Here is a 15,260-nt window from a genome sequence, read left to right on the forward strand (position 1 = left end):
CCCAAGTTTTACACGGATAGTGATTTAGATGATTCCTGGTGCAACTCTCCAGCAAGGAAAATTAGGCAAAAGCCTGTCAATACAGATGCAAGCAAGAAGGCTATTGACAAGTTCCACCAGAAGAATGTAGAGGCCACAAATAGCAAACCTACAACTCTAGAGATTCTTCAGACCCACACGAGTACAACACAGCTGCACACGGCAAATCAAATAGAAGTGGGAGAAAAGTGGTTGGATTTCCTAATGAAGCAACTGCTAAACCTCCAGAATAATTTGGGATCTTTGGAGCAAGGGGTTAAGGAGGGAGCAAGAAGCCAGATCTGGCTGCAAACCTCTCAGTGAGAGGGGCAAGCAAAACAACCTACGAGAAGAAGCCAAATGATGCGAAAAACAGATACAAAGACATTTAAAGGGCAGTGCAGCACATTTGAAGATTTTCAAGGGAGAAAAGCTCGGAAATGCTAGAGAAAGAGGAAAACAAACTGAAGATGCACAGATCAGAAGAAACTGGAAAGCAAAGGTGACAAAGTGGGGAAAAAATAGAGAAATCTATGAATAATGAAAATGAAAGTAGGTAAAAAAACGCAAAGAAGCTTCAGAAGACTGTGGTCTCTAAAGTTGTTACTATTTTCCTATCCTCACCCGAGGACTAGCTAATTGCTTGCTAATGTTGTCTCCTGGGGATTTTCCCATGAGTCACACTGTGAGCACTGCTTATGCAGCCTGCCAGTGGGCCAGGGCTCCTCTATATGGTAAGATGTGACTCTAATTCCCAAGTCAAAGGTAAAACACAGCATTGCTCAGTGTGCTGCGGGCTTTAGATAACCGCATTCCTGCTCACAGAAGCCTGTGGGAATCCAGCTAGAACAAAGGGGACGCAGGAGCACGAAGGGAATCCAGGGAGAACTTGAAAGAGTGGGAAATGCCTGAAGGGTTTAAATGCATCAAGTGTTAAAACTGATCACTTTAAAATCCTCTTTCTAAGCATCAAGCTATTTGCTACAATTGTGTTTTGTAACATTAAAATGTTTTGCCCAAACCCAAAAAGGGTTTCATTTGGAAGATTTACTCAGGATCTCTCTACTCCCTGAGGGATTATCAGTTTAACAAAACCAAACCCAGGGCTGGCGAGTGAGTACTGCAGGTAGGGAACTTGCCTTGCACACAGCCTGCCTGGGTTTGTTCCCCTGCAAACTGCACATGGTCCTCCGAGCCCTGCCAGGAGTAAGCCCCTGAGCACCACTGGGTGTGGCACCAAAAGCAATAAAAGCATATCTAAACCAAAAGCATAACCCCAGATAATAACATTTTCCAGGAAGAACATAACTTTAAAGAGAAAGGATCACTTTTTCTTTTACTTTCCACCCCAGGGAAGGAGGAGAAAATCCTTGAGCGATACTCTAAGACTGATGGGAAACCAGATATTCAAACTCAAGAAGATTCCCTGGGCTCTCCCCAGAAAACTGACATTTCAGAAGAGTCGGCTGTCTGCCCTGAGTGTTATCGGCCTGCTCTTTCCCCTAGTGTGCTCGTGGCTCTGGCTTAGCGCCTTGGCCCGAATGTGGCAGCACCTCATTGGAATGCCAAGGGCAGAGTGAGGGAGAGTGTCCCTGGGTGCAGGAAATAGTGCGTGCACAGCCTGTAATGAACTAACATTAATCAAAATGACCGCAGATTGTATTATTCATGACAGCTGTTAACAACTCTAAGACACAGAAACCTCCTTATCAGGCCCTCACGGGCAACCCACTTCCTCCTCCCCCACTAGCCAGGCTTCCTCTGAGGTTTGTTTTTATTGTCCCTCCTTCATTCACTCCAGCTCCACCGTTTTTAACTCTGAGAGCCTCTCTGAGGACACTACTGAACCCAGAGACAGGTGAGGAAGGCAAGAAGGCGAAGGGTAAATGCGTTCCCAAAGAACCTCACTTCACAAGGAATCTTGCCGTGCTCAGAAATCCGACAAATATTTGACCCGTAACAGTGGCCTTGGCAGCTTCTGCAGTGCGACCCCAAAAGTACCTAGAAAGTCTGTCTGGGCAAAAAGGATGGTCATGGAAAGGCGCCCCCTCCCTGCAGCTTTCTGTCTATGGTGTCCCCTCACAGCCACCACTCTCCCCACAGGCCTGAATCTCTCAAGGTTCAGGGCCCAAGAAAAACCATAGTATTTACCTGATGGAAGGAAAATGTTTTAATGGACTTCTTAAAGTGTCAACATTTTAAAAACTTTATTTTCGAACAAGCTGGAAATGGCTTGCTTCAAAAATGTTGAAAAGATCTTCTCTGGATATTTTCCTTTGGACTTCCATTTCCCCCTGAAGAACTGTAGAGAGAAACGCACCCCCTTTCTCTGCAGATGCTCTTTGGGAGTTCAAGATGTCAAATAACTTTTTGAGAATGGAAGTCAGGTCTTAGATCTTGTGTTTTATAACCTAAAATATCTGACAGACCAGACCTGTTTCATCAGTGTTTGCTCCAGATGCCGACAGACAGAGCAGCCAACATCCAAGGTAGGTATCACCAAGGACTTTTGATAGATTGAGACTGTGTGACTCAACTTCAGTTTCAACATGCAGGTGTAGGAGTTGATGGGAAGAGGGAGTGGCAGTGTTCGTAGGAAAACTGTGGCACTCAGCCTGGCGGACAAGGTGCAGCTCCTCTGACTAACTTATCAAAAACAGCCTGTGGCCTCAAAGAATCCTTCATCAGCCCAACACTGCCCTAAGTAACTGAGCAAACCTGTTACAACTCCCTTGATGCAGGACATGAAGGGGATAAGAGCAGACGTAGGAGAAGGTAAGTGGCAAGTGTAGCTCCTTAGGGTAACTCGCAAGACTCCTTCTGGAGAGACTTGGCATCTCCCCATTCTTGTTCCCATTCTTTAGCTGAATTTGTTAGAAAGAAAACAACTTAACTCAAATTCTTGTAGACATCTTAAAACCTTCAATGCATCCTAGTTCCAAATGGGATCCCCTCGCCCTACAACCATTCCCACAAACAAAACAAAACAAAAAATCAGGGGAACAGAGCCATGGGACAGCAGGTAGGATGCTTATTTTGCATGCAACAACCTGGGTTCAACCTCCGGCAACCCATATGATCCCGCAAGCATCTCCAGGAGTAATTCCTGAGTGCAGAGCCAGGAAAGGACTAAGCCCTGAGCCATCTCTGGAAGTGGCCCGGAAACAACAATAACAAAATCACGTTATTTTCTGCTTTGAAATTAAAATGATTGACCACTGGAGGGGGCTATATTCATACCTCAGGAAGTCTCAATTACACCAGTTATATTTTTGTTAAGCCTGGTTGTTACCAAAAGGGCAGTTTAAAAGACTACATCATGCAGTCATTAATGGTTCACAAATAATTTTTAATTTGTTGAAATGATCTCAGTATAACAGTAAAATCCTAAAAATATTTAGTATTTTACTTCTCAATTTCTAGTTTTAAAATCTTATTAAATGGACCAGAGAGATAGTACAGCGGGTAAGGCACTTGCCCTGCACGCGGCTAACCCCAGTTCCATCCCTGGCACCACAGATGATGCCCAGAGTCTCTCAGGGAGTCATCCATGAGTGCAGAGCTAGGAGTGAGCCCTGAATGCCACCACAGAGAGCCCCAAAACAAAAACAAAAGCAAAACCTTATCAAATGGTTGTAGAACACGTTCTCCCTTGAATATGTATCTCGATTGCGTTGCTGTTTCTTTGATTGCTTATTTCTACTTGGAGAAGACTGTGTTCTCTCTTTCTTTCCTCTTATATCTTTCTAAATAAAAACTATCCTGCTTTACAAAAGGGAAGAAAGAGAGAGAAAGAAATAAGAGAAAGAGAGAAAGAAATGCTAATAAAAAGGACAAGGGGATAATAAAATGTTAACAAGTAAAACAAGAAAAGGATAATATATGTGAACTATATGGCTAGCCCCAGGAAACTTTTTGTTCTATATATACATAAATATAAATACAATGAAGTTATTTTTAAAATAATTTAAGTAATTACAGGTTACAGATACATGTTATTTAGTTTTAAAAACCTGTATTATATCATTATGATCATATTATAATATATAACATATTTTATATAATATAATACTATAATATACATTATTTTATCATTATAATAATACACCAGGTATATCATAGTTTTACCAATTAGAAGAAAATTTTAATCAAACAGGTATGGAGATAGAACAAAATATAAACTAGTGCTTAAGAAAGTAAAAATTTTAAGTACAAAATCTTAAGATGTAAAATAAAGTAAATAATGTAAAAAAAAACTGGAAGAATCTAGTGGCTATAAAACAAATTAAGAACAAATTAGAATAAAAAATAAAGTCATATTTATCTCCTACCCAGCATATACCAGAGTAGCTTTAAGTTCATGATATAAATACTGAAACAGCAATACATGTATCTTCTATACCAGTGTAAATCATTAAACAGGGTCTTAAAATATGTCAAATTAGTCATGGTTAGGGGCTGGAGTGATAGCACAGCAGGTAGGGCGTATGCCTTTCATGAGGCCAACCCGGGTTCGATTCCCAGCATCCCATATGGTCCCCTGAGCACCGACAGCAGTAATTCCTGAGCACAGAGCCAGGAGTAACCCCTGATCATTGCTGGGTGTGACCCAAAAGCAAAAAAAAAAAAAAAATTAGTCATGTTTAAACTCTCTTACCTCTAATAATAACTAAGTATATGATGGTCATTATAATGACAGCTACGAGAAGAGAGACGAGGGCCATCCACAGCTTGCACTTTCCGAACAATCTTTTGTTACAGACTCTCCACGGGCTCTCCTTCTTGGCCTGGAAATCAGAGGGAGTGTGTGAGGCAGCCACTGGGTCTCAGCGCACATTTCTGAGTGCTCATCATGGGTCAGCATATGGGAGGAACGGGCAGCCTGATCCCGGCTGGCAGAGGTTACCAGTCCTTTACCGGCCGACACATGGGACAAGAACAGAACTGACGAACCCAGCAAGGAAATGCTCTAGGGCTCTGTTGGGGGGAACAACTGAGAGCTTTTTGAAGGGCTGCCAGAGGAAGGCACTCCAAACCCAGGGGAGATCAACCTTTGTGTTGATTCAGTGACAAACATGTGAATGGGAAGCACCAAGATGGGCAGCAAAGCACCGTGAGCTTTCCGAGGCAAGTAAAGAGAGGTAAGATTAGACAGAGGGAAGTGGGCTTGGGTGGGGGGACAGTTAATGCTGACAAAGCAGCCTGGGCTTAACATGGTGGGTTCGGGTTCTGGGTTCTTGCTTAAGATACTGGCACACAGGAGCTATATTGAAGATTAAGAATAAAATGACGTGCAGGTTAATATAAGTCACAAGACAAAGCAAAGGTGCTTTCAGACTCTGTGTGAATAGGGCCTGGGAAGAGAAATCAAAAGAAAGTGGAAGCCTCAGTTTTCCCATACCAGTGAAAGAGGAAGCCACAGTTCCCTCTTGTCAGCTGTTCCATCTCTACCCCCATCAACCTGACCCATTTATTCTTGAGGCCCAAGCTCAGCATTCCTGCAGTTTCCCAGGACCATCAGGTTCCCCTTGGAGTCTAGGCTGACGCCAAGACCCAAATAAAGAGCAAAGATGCCCAAGAAGACTGAGGCCAGCTAGACAGCCCTGTGATTTTCCAGCATCCTTTATGAACACTTGATGACTGATAAGAAATCCAAGGAGTCTTTAAACAGGTCTACACCACACTTCTTTTAGCTTAGTCCTATACTAAATTCCTCCCCACCTGAGCAGTTCCTTTTCCTCTCTCTTCTACTTTCCAATAAACTTTTTCTGTTTTCCAGCTCAAATCTGAGCACCTTTATTTCTCAATGTTTTCATTTTTGAAAATATTGAAGAACCCGGGGGTGATGGGCAAACAGACCTTCCATGACCGCTCCTGCATCATCTGCATTTACAGGAAGGACAAGGGTCCTACTGGGGGTAGGGGTTTGCCTTGCACACACTTGACCAAGGTTCCAACTCTGGACATCCCATAGACGCCCCACCCCCACCCTCCAGCAGCGGCACCAGGAGTCATTCCTGAGTGCAAACCCAGGAGCAACCCCTGAGCATCACCCCATATGACCCAAAAAGTAAAAAAAATAAAAATAAAAAGCGGGGGAAGTGAGGAAGAGTGTGGTGTCAAAGGACTAGTTCCTGTGGTTTTTGGAATCACCAATACTTCGTTTCATCCAAACAGCCCTTCCAGGCAGACATTAGTCCATTTCAAAGCCGCTACTTTAGAGAGAAAAACTTGGCCACAGCAAAGCCTGCAACTTAGCAGCCCTCCTCGGCAATGCTGCAGGCCTGCAGGCCGTGCTTGTCTGTGTGCTGGGGGGGAGGGAGGGGCTCCAGCAGCCCTTAAAGCTTCCATGTCTCTCCCTAGACTTCGGCTCACCCACGAGGTCATTTCCACATGGAGACGGTAGGGGGCAGTGGAGAATTAAGGGGAGGAGGAGGGAAGGGGTCTGGCAGGTCAGAGGGAGGTTTGCTGTATCAACCAGAAATCCAGCTAATTCCACTTAATGCTAGGCTCACTATCTGCGCGCTCCTGAAACCTGAAGGCCCCTGTGGAACATAAACACATAAACCAGCTCCCGGGGCTGTTGTAAAACTAGAGATAATGTGTATGCAGCATGAGTTAAACAAATACTAGCAGCTCACCATGACTCACATGTTCACAGAGCAGCGGGGATTTCTGGGGCCCCGGCTCCTGCTGTGTCCATTGCTTGTTATCCCATCATGAGTTTATTTATAGGGGTGGGAGGGAAGTTTTCCTGCTGGTGCCGGGGGGCGGGGAGCCTGGAAACAATTCTCAGTGGCACTCTGGTCAACAGAGTGGGTCTGAACCAGGGGCAGGGGTTACATCAGGACCACACCCAGAGGCTATGTGAGGGGGTGTGGATGGGATGGGTGTGTGGGGCGGAGGAGACCGAGGCGGGAGCATAAAGTTCTGCTTCCAGGGATTGAAACTCTGAGGAGAAAGGTGGGACCAGTATGCGTGCTCCACCCTTTCAAGCCTTCTCAGGTCCCCTCCCATCATGATTTTAGTGGTGGTCATAAGAAAAGAAATTTGTCCATAGCACTGTAGCGCTGTCATCCTGTTATTCATAGATTTGCTCGAGCAGGCACCAGTAACGTCTCCATTGTGAGACTTGTTACTGTTTTGGCATATCGAATACACCATGGGGAGCTTGCCAGGCTCTGCCGTGTAGGCAGGATACTCTTGGTAGCTTGCCAGGCTGTCTGAGAGGGATGGACAAATTGGACAAATCGAACCCGGGTCGGCCGCGTGCAAGGCAAACGCCCTACCCGCTGTGTTATCGTGGCCATATTACGAATAAATGCTTCATACTTCCTTGGCAGGGGGTTTCCAAGCCTGGAGCATATCAGAATCCCCTGGGCACAAATATAATACTAAAGTGGAGTGGTCATGGACCATACCTAGACGTTAAGGGACTCAGAGGATTTAGAGGTGAGGCTGATCTGAAACCTCCCCTCTCTTCACTTCTCAGTTTAAAGCTCACCTTCTGGGTCATTCAGCCTAATGGGAGATTCTCCCTCTGTCTTCCCCAGGGGCCACTGCCCTTGCCAAACTCACATAGAAACAACTGGTTTCGGGGTTGGAGAGATAGCACAGCGGGTAGGGTGTTTGCCTTGCACGCGGCCGACCCGGGTTCAAATACCAGCATCCCATATGGTCCCCTGAGCACGGCCAGGGGTAATTCCTGAGTGCAGAGCCAGGAGTAACCCCTGTGCATCGCCAGGTGTGACCCAAAAAGCAAAAAAAAAAAAAAAAAGAAAAAAAGAAAAAAAAAGAAACAACTGGTTTCATCTCCCTAAAACAGGCAAGCAGGGATGAGTTCTCAGGAAGTAATAAAAGCAACTGGCCCCAAGTCTGCAAAACCCACTTTAAGAGCAGAGGACTCAGACCTGAATAGACCTTTACCCCAGCACAGACCCGGAAAAGACTAGGTCCCCCTCTTAGAGGATTCAGTAGCAACAAAGGCCTGGAAAGGAATATCAGAGAAGATCATCAACTATTCCCAACTCCACCCCTTGGTAATTACCCTAGCAAAGGGCGAGCTTTTTTTTTTTTTTTTTAATCACCAAGAGATACACAGTTCCAAAGCCGTTCATGGGTTGGGTTTCAGTCATGCAATATTCCAACATTCATTTCTTCACCAGTGTACATTTCCCACCACCAATGTCCCCAATTTCTCTGCTGCAGAAAGAAAGGTTCTTAGGGCCGGATATAAGGGCAGCAACTGAGTGTTCGGAATTATCAGATCAGAAAACCCTCCCAAGTTAAGTGTTTCTGGAATCTAAAGAAAGAGCTTCCTCTCAGCTGTAACTGAAGACTGAGAACTGCTCCAAAACTTCCAACATCAGGTACTTCGGGAGAAAAAAAGATCTCAGTACAGGAACTTTTCATTTCTTAAAGGAGAAAAGCATCTCTTCCTTTTGACAGAGCTCCTGGGTTTAACATCACCCACTGCACCACAGTGCGGTGCTGCTAGGCTGCCTGCATATTTGGAACAATAAAAAGAGTCCCAGGGTGGACACCAAAGCAGAGTTTCTGATACAATGCATGTGCTTTGTCTCACCTCAATATTGAATCAGAAGGATCTGAGGCCTCATGGTGACAGGCATATTCCTTTGCAGTGTGTCTTCCAGAGAGTTTTACAAACTATATCTTACATTCTGTAATGGCACAATATGGCTCAGGAAGTTTTATGCCTTTCTTCTGAACATTCCTTAAGAGAGTCACATCCCTCTTCACATAGAACCCAAACCCAAGGCCCTGTGTTACCTGATGCTATACCAAGAGATAGTGGCAGGATTACATTTATCATGGACACAAAAAGGTTTCTTCTCTTTGGTTCTGTCAGGAGCAAATTTACAATAGACCAGGGAAAGAGTTCTTAATGTGTAAGAAAACCTGTATTTTGTTCGTTGTAGGATCTAATTCACTTGCAGATCACAAGTACAAAAGACTTTGTTTATACTTGTCCTACATTCTGAAAAGAGAGTATTACTGGGGCTAATTTTCAGCCACCCATTTAGTCTTGCCTACTTCAAAACTATCTGTGTACAGTTTTGTACATTATTCTAATGTTTCTGTCATCCCTTAAAATGCCTCTGTGACTTCTATTTGGAAACTGAGGTCAGATTTAATAAAACAAACCATGGCAGAAAACTAGACTTGTTCTATCACCCATGATCTTTTTTCACTTTTTGCAGTGGTTCTGGGGATTACCTGTGACAAATCTGGACCAGAGAGAGCAAGGCATATACCCTAGACCCTGTCCTATCTCACAGCCCCTTCACTTTGACACAACTATATTGCTGTTTACTGTGACCACAGACAAAGCAAAGTGTCAAGACCTATACTCCTTCCCTTTAATCCTCAAACACAAGTCAAGAAAAATGTTCTTTCTGCTGAGTTTGTGCACAGTAAGTCTTCACTTAATGTCAGTGTTTGAAATTAGAGCTTTAAGAACTATCATATATAACCAATAGATTAATTTTGTTCAATGTCAGTGGGGATTTTTGTTTTATCTTCAGCATTATATACAAAACACCATAAAACAAAATGAGCAATAGCACCGTGGGTAGGGCATTTGCTTTGCACGCAGCTAACCCGAGTTCAATTCCCAGCATCCCATATGGTCCCCTGAGCACCACCAGGAGTAATTCCTGAGTGCAGAGCCAGGAGTAACCCCTGGCTGGGTGTGACCCAAAAAGCAAATAATAAAAAAATGGATTCAATGAAGAACAACCAATAGCTTGCATAGCTGCCTTCCCATGGAGGAAGGACATATGATGACATTGCTCCATCATAATGAGCAAGAAGTGAGCGCCAGCCTGATCCCTATTACTCTTCCACTTACACATTCATCTCTTTTTGTTTTAATATTTGGTGGTGGTGGAAGGAGACCCACACCCAGCAGTGCTCAGGATTTATTTCTCCTGGCTCTGTGCTCGGGGATCACTCCTGGAAGGGCTTAGAGGATTATATGAGGTGCTGGGGATAGAAACAGGGTCAGCTGGATACAAGGCAACCACCCTGCCTGTTGTACTATCTCTCTGGCCCCAATACATCTGATTCTTTTAAGGATTAAAACTAATTAGCTTCTTATGGTGGGGGACCATACCAGGCAGTGCTCAGGGCTCTGTAGTCCTAGCAGTGTTATGGGGTGCATGGGATTAAAACTTGGTCAGCCGGATTCAAGGCGAGTACCTTATCCATTATATTATCACTCAGGCATCTTAATTAACACTTTTATTTAAAATGCACTTTAATTTATTGTACAGATCCAAAGAGAATGATAAAACCATCAGCACCACCCCTACCACATGATTTTTCAAAGTTCTGTCCTTCCAAGTATTTCTAGAATGCCACTCATGTGTTCCTGAAACTCTTCACCCCATGCCTTTCTGCACTCACCACAGCTGTACTAGCTGGCAACCTACAAAGCGAATTCACAAGGAAGTCTAAGACATCTGAACACGCCTGACTCACAAGGAAGTAATCAGACCAAGAAAGCATGTTCTCAGCTGGCACGTTCTAAACCATTATAAAATGCTGATTCCTTCCCTGTGTTTGCCATATGCTACTATGAAAGCATTTTCAAGAAAGCACCTGTTCTCCCAGACGGGAGAAGTCAGATAGCCACATTATACTGCCACCACTTAGCAGGAGGGAAAATACACACTTTAGCCCTTAGCCCCCATAATGGTGGGTACTAAATGGAGCCCACCACTTAGTAATAAAGCTGTTGCCACAATTCTGTCCCAACCCATAGAACTTTTGAGGAGTGCAGGCTCATTCCGACCAAACAGGCTCTCTATTTCCCAGTCTTGGGGACAAGTTTGTCGCTGTGGTCCCTTTAAGGACCACAATCTTTATCCAACTTTCATTCCTCTGTGGGGTTTAGTTTTTCAGGCAAATATAAGGCACTCGATTATTCTTGACAGTAACTATAGATTCCCATAAAATAAGGTTTCAGGGCTGAATGTGGATTTAGATGGTGGAACATAAGTCTTGCACATGCAAAGTCTTTGCTGAAATCGCTTCACTGTATGTCACATACCCAGAACAACTGGGTGAGGCCCTGACATCCCCTGCAGAGGCCCTACAGTCTGAATAACCTACAGTGCAGCCCCGCAATCATTTTTAGATTACTATTTTATTTTAAAGATTTTTAAAAATAATAAGTAAAACAGGTTTAACATATTTCCAATGATCCATGCCTAGCAGAATCAATGCTTTTAACTTCTGCATTTTCTGCTTAGCTCTGAAATTAATCATTGAAAGCCAACGGGGTAGCAATGGAAGAGTGGAACTCAGAAAAATCAGCCAGAACTACTTACACATACAGGTAGTGCCATGCCCTCAGTAAACCCTAACAGAGATTAGTGTTCGTCAGCAGGCAGATGGCGCAGAATTCTAAGTACTTTACAAGCATTTGATGAGAAGTGAATAATATTTCATCATTGCTAGGGCTGAATCAGAAAAAAATTCCACCTGTATAAACATCATCAAGGATTTCCTTGAAGATTAAGATGAGGCCAAAGCAAATGTGCCTGCCTCTCATCTAATTCTTTAGGACAAGAACTCTGAAATTTTTTTCCCCTTTAGTTCAGTACGGCCAGTTCACCCGCCAGCCCTTCCAGTTCCAGTTACTAGTTTCTCACCTCTTCCCTATTTCGCCGCCTACAGGATCAAAAGGCCAGAAGAGAGGAGAAAAAAATTCTTTAAAGGAGACAGAAGTAGGTGTGCCTTGGGGATAATGAGGTGGCGGCGGGAATGGGAATGATGAGTTATGGATGAGAGTTAGGAAAAGAAGGGAGGGAGAGTTTCAGGAGGGACATGGGAAGAAAAAAGCAAAGCCAGGCCGTTCTGGAGAATCCAGGGGACCACTCCAGTCCCCTGAGTGGCCACCTTAAAGGGGTGAAGTGGGAGCCCTTTGGCACCCCCCTCTACCGCTTGAGATCCTCCCGAGGAAGAAGCAGCGACACACCTCACCGGCAGGAGTGGAATTCCTCGCGGGCCGAGAGCGTTGGAGAGCCTGAGGCGGGCCCGGGCCGGGGGGTTCCCTCGGGTCTGCTCCCTAGAGAACGTTTCCGCGCGCACCACCTGTGCAGAGCGTTCTGCGCCCCGGACGGCAGAGGAACCCCGGGACCGTGTGGGGGCCGGGCCGGGCTTCTGACCCGAGTGGACTCTGGGGGAGCTCGGGTAACACCGCGGGCGCCAGCCGGCCTCACCTGGGTGTCGCGGGGTGGCTCCGCGAAGGGAGCGGTGACCTGGACGTCTCCGTTGCGAGGCGTCGGCTCCTCCGGCAGGAGCCCCTGGAGCACCGACAGCTCCACTGCATCTTGCGGCGACGGGGGACTGCTGCCTTCCATGGGCCGGCGGCGGAGGCTGGGCCGGCGGCCCGCTCCAGGGTGCAGGGTCCAGAGTGATCAGCTCCGGGCCCGATCGGACACACCCCACGGCCCTGGGCCTGCCGGGGCGGGGCGTGCGCGCGGGGTCGGGAAGCTCGCTGGCTGGCGCCTGCCCCGCGCAGCCCGGTGCCCTGCTACAGAGCAGAGGAGGGCTGTTTTTCTGGTTTGTTCAGGGCGCTGCCTGCTCCTGCTTTCACTGTTGGTGCAGAGACGGCTCCGAAGTAAGAGCCGAGGGGGCTGGCTGGCTGCCTGCCTGGGTGGTTGCGTCCAGGCTGCGGTATGGACGGACCCAGGTGCCAGGGAACGAAGCTGGTGTGCCTCCTCGACCCGCTGTCCGTTTGGCAGGGCTTGCTCCGGTTTTTGCTCGCTGACAAAAGTTCATTCATTCATCCACAAGTAATTACGAAGTCTCTCCTGCGTGCCAGGCTTTGAGCTCTGGTAAGGATGAATAATCCATGCATGAGTACACTCCTTTCTCCTGGGCCCAGAGGGAAGCAGGGAGACTGTACTGAGAGGTGGAGTGCGGAGTTAGTGGACTTCCAAAACCCAAGGCTGTCCTCTCACGGGGTTTCTGTCTCTGGGACCTTGGGCTTCCGCCCTGCCAGTTTCCTTACCTGAAATGTTGTGGCTTAATACTAAGTGCTGACCTAATTGAGTTGTCCCCAGGATGAAGAGTAGATGTCGGTAAAGGACTTAGTGTGAAAACTTAGCAAGCATGATGAATGCTGGCTACTGCCTCTCCCTTTAAAGAAAGGGGCCCGCGGACTGCCCACGCCAAAAACAAACTGAGGGAAAAGTAGGATGGGCACCCACAATCCATCCTTTAGGACAGCTGGTATCCTGAGCCCAGGATAAGCAGAGAGGATGTTCATCTTTTAAAGCTTCTGTTTAGAACAGACTTGCCTGCTTTCTTCTCCTGCCTGTCTCCCCCCCAGCTCACATACTCACTGAGACCTATTTGAGGTGAGGACCAGCTGTGGAGGATAAGTCTGCTTCCAAAAACATCCATTGTTGAGATGTCTGGCCCTCTCCATGCCTACAGCCCACTCTGCAGATACTGCCTATCTCTGAGTGCTCCTTCCTCTGTTACCAGATTCTCTCAACTTGGGATCCATCTGCCCTGCACTCTACTAACAGTAACCACTGTGCTGATTTCTGTTCCCTCTGCTCTAGCAGGCGGTCCCTTCACTTTTCTTAGATGGGCTTTTGGAAGAAGCTGAGTTAAAGGAACTAGCATCTCTATCACGTCTAAGGATAGAAAGGACTGAAGCCAAATTAAGAACTAGAGTCAGAGTTCAGGGGAGTACTTTAGTGACTTACATCACCTGCTTTACAAGCATAAAATCCCCAGTTTAATCCCTGGTGCCACCACATGCATCATGTTTTAGCTTGGCAGCTCTGCTCTCTGTGATCCTTGGGACCACAGAGATTTCCAGTCACAGTCCAGCCAGGTAAAGGTGAGGACCACAACACGGAAGTCTGACCCACACAGTGACCGAGAAATACAACTTTTGACCACTACCTGTGAGCACACAGAATGTATGTGAGCATCACTACAAAATATTCTAAGCCTCAGCAGCATGTGTGCAAGCACCACAATGACAGAAACTCAACAACCCAGCAAACATCAAGGCTGAAGGGGGAGAGCACCACAACCTCATAAGTGTGTCATGGCTCCCCAAACCCTGTTAGCATCACAACTAAGAAAAAATGTGCAAATGCCATAATTAAGCATGTATGTGACCCTCTGTCCTCCCCTCAGTCATTGCAACAACAAAGAGAAGCAAGGGGCAGGAAGAAAAGCATCAGTTAAAATAAAGAACTAAAACCTCAAAGCTCAGTTCAAAAACAAAAACAAAAACAAAACTGAAGTCATGGGGGAGGGGCCCCCTGAGACTCAAACTGTAGTTAAAGAAAATTATAGCCAAGATTTATAGTCAATTTATATAGTCATTGACCAAATTATAGTCAATGACCCAACAGGAAGAAAGCAGAGAAGAATAAATACCTACATCTCTCTTTAACTCCCAGTCTCCTGCCAGTCACTAACAGTGGAAACCAGTTATGGATAGATACTGGAGATAGAAATCGAAGAAAGAATCTAGAGTACAAAAGAGGAAGGAATCTGCGTGTCTGCATTTTCCTGTAATGACCAGCACTAGTCTTCTGAGACAGAGTCGACCTCTCTGGTCTAACCTGCTCACTTTCCCTGGCTGCTCCTCGGCCAGTCCTTTCCACCCAACCCCAGTTCTCTTTGAATGATGTCTTGTTGCTCAGAAGCAATTTCCTCCTTTGTCCCACTTCCTGCAAGAACAGCTCCCATTCTTTTCATCTTCTCTAATACAAGCTTCCCACCTCAACTTTTCCTGAATTCCGTCTTCTACTAAAAGTGATCCATATTCTCTGTGCTCCCAAAGTGCTAATATTCAGTCCAAAAGAGTTCAACAAACATGAGTTCAAGTAGAGTGCTTCCTATGTGTCAGGCATCCTAGAGGCTTGAGACATGTCTGAAGAGAGAGCTAAATAAACAAAATGACTGACTTTGCAAGGCTTGTATATAATGAGGTGAAACAAACCTAACCAAGAGCATTTTAGAATATTGAAAGCTAAATGTATCATCAGGAAGAATTAAAACCGTGTGGGTAAACTGGATGCTAACTGATGATTGAAGGAGAAGGAGGAGTTGCAATTATGAAATAGCTGATCAATTTGAGTCTTGTCAAGTAGTTGAGATTTGAGGAGCTGGAGCAATAGAAGGTAGGCCATTTGCCTTGCACACGGTCGACCCAATTTTGATCCCCAGCACCCCATATG

General features: G+C 45.8%; 1 protein-coding gene across 1 annotated transcript in view; it reads right to left on the minus strand.

The window, feature by feature from the left end:
• C2H3orf52 (chromosome 2 C3orf52 homolog) overlaps nucleotides 1-12,536 on the minus strand; it is a 39,726-nt gene extending 27,190 nt beyond the window's left edge. Inside the window, exons 1-2 of the mRNA XM_055129081.1 lie at nucleotides 12,267-12,536; nucleotides 4,676-4,805 (exon numbers count right to left, since the gene is read on the minus strand). Coding sequence (XP_054985056.1) covers nucleotides 4,676-4,805; nucleotides 12,267-12,407 — 271 coding nt within the window. The 5' untranslated portion in view covers nucleotides 12,408-12,536. The remainder of the gene's footprint in view (nucleotides 1-4,675; nucleotides 4,806-12,266) is intronic.
• Nucleotides 12,537-15,260: the final 2,724 nt, after the last annotated feature.

The sequence above is a fragment of the Sorex araneus genome, chromosome 2 (assembly GCF_027595985.1).
Source record: "Sorex araneus isolate mSorAra2 chromosome 2, mSorAra2.pri, whole genome shotgun sequence".
NCBI lineage: Eukaryota > Metazoa > Chordata > Mammalia > Eulipotyphla > Soricidae > Sorex > Sorex araneus.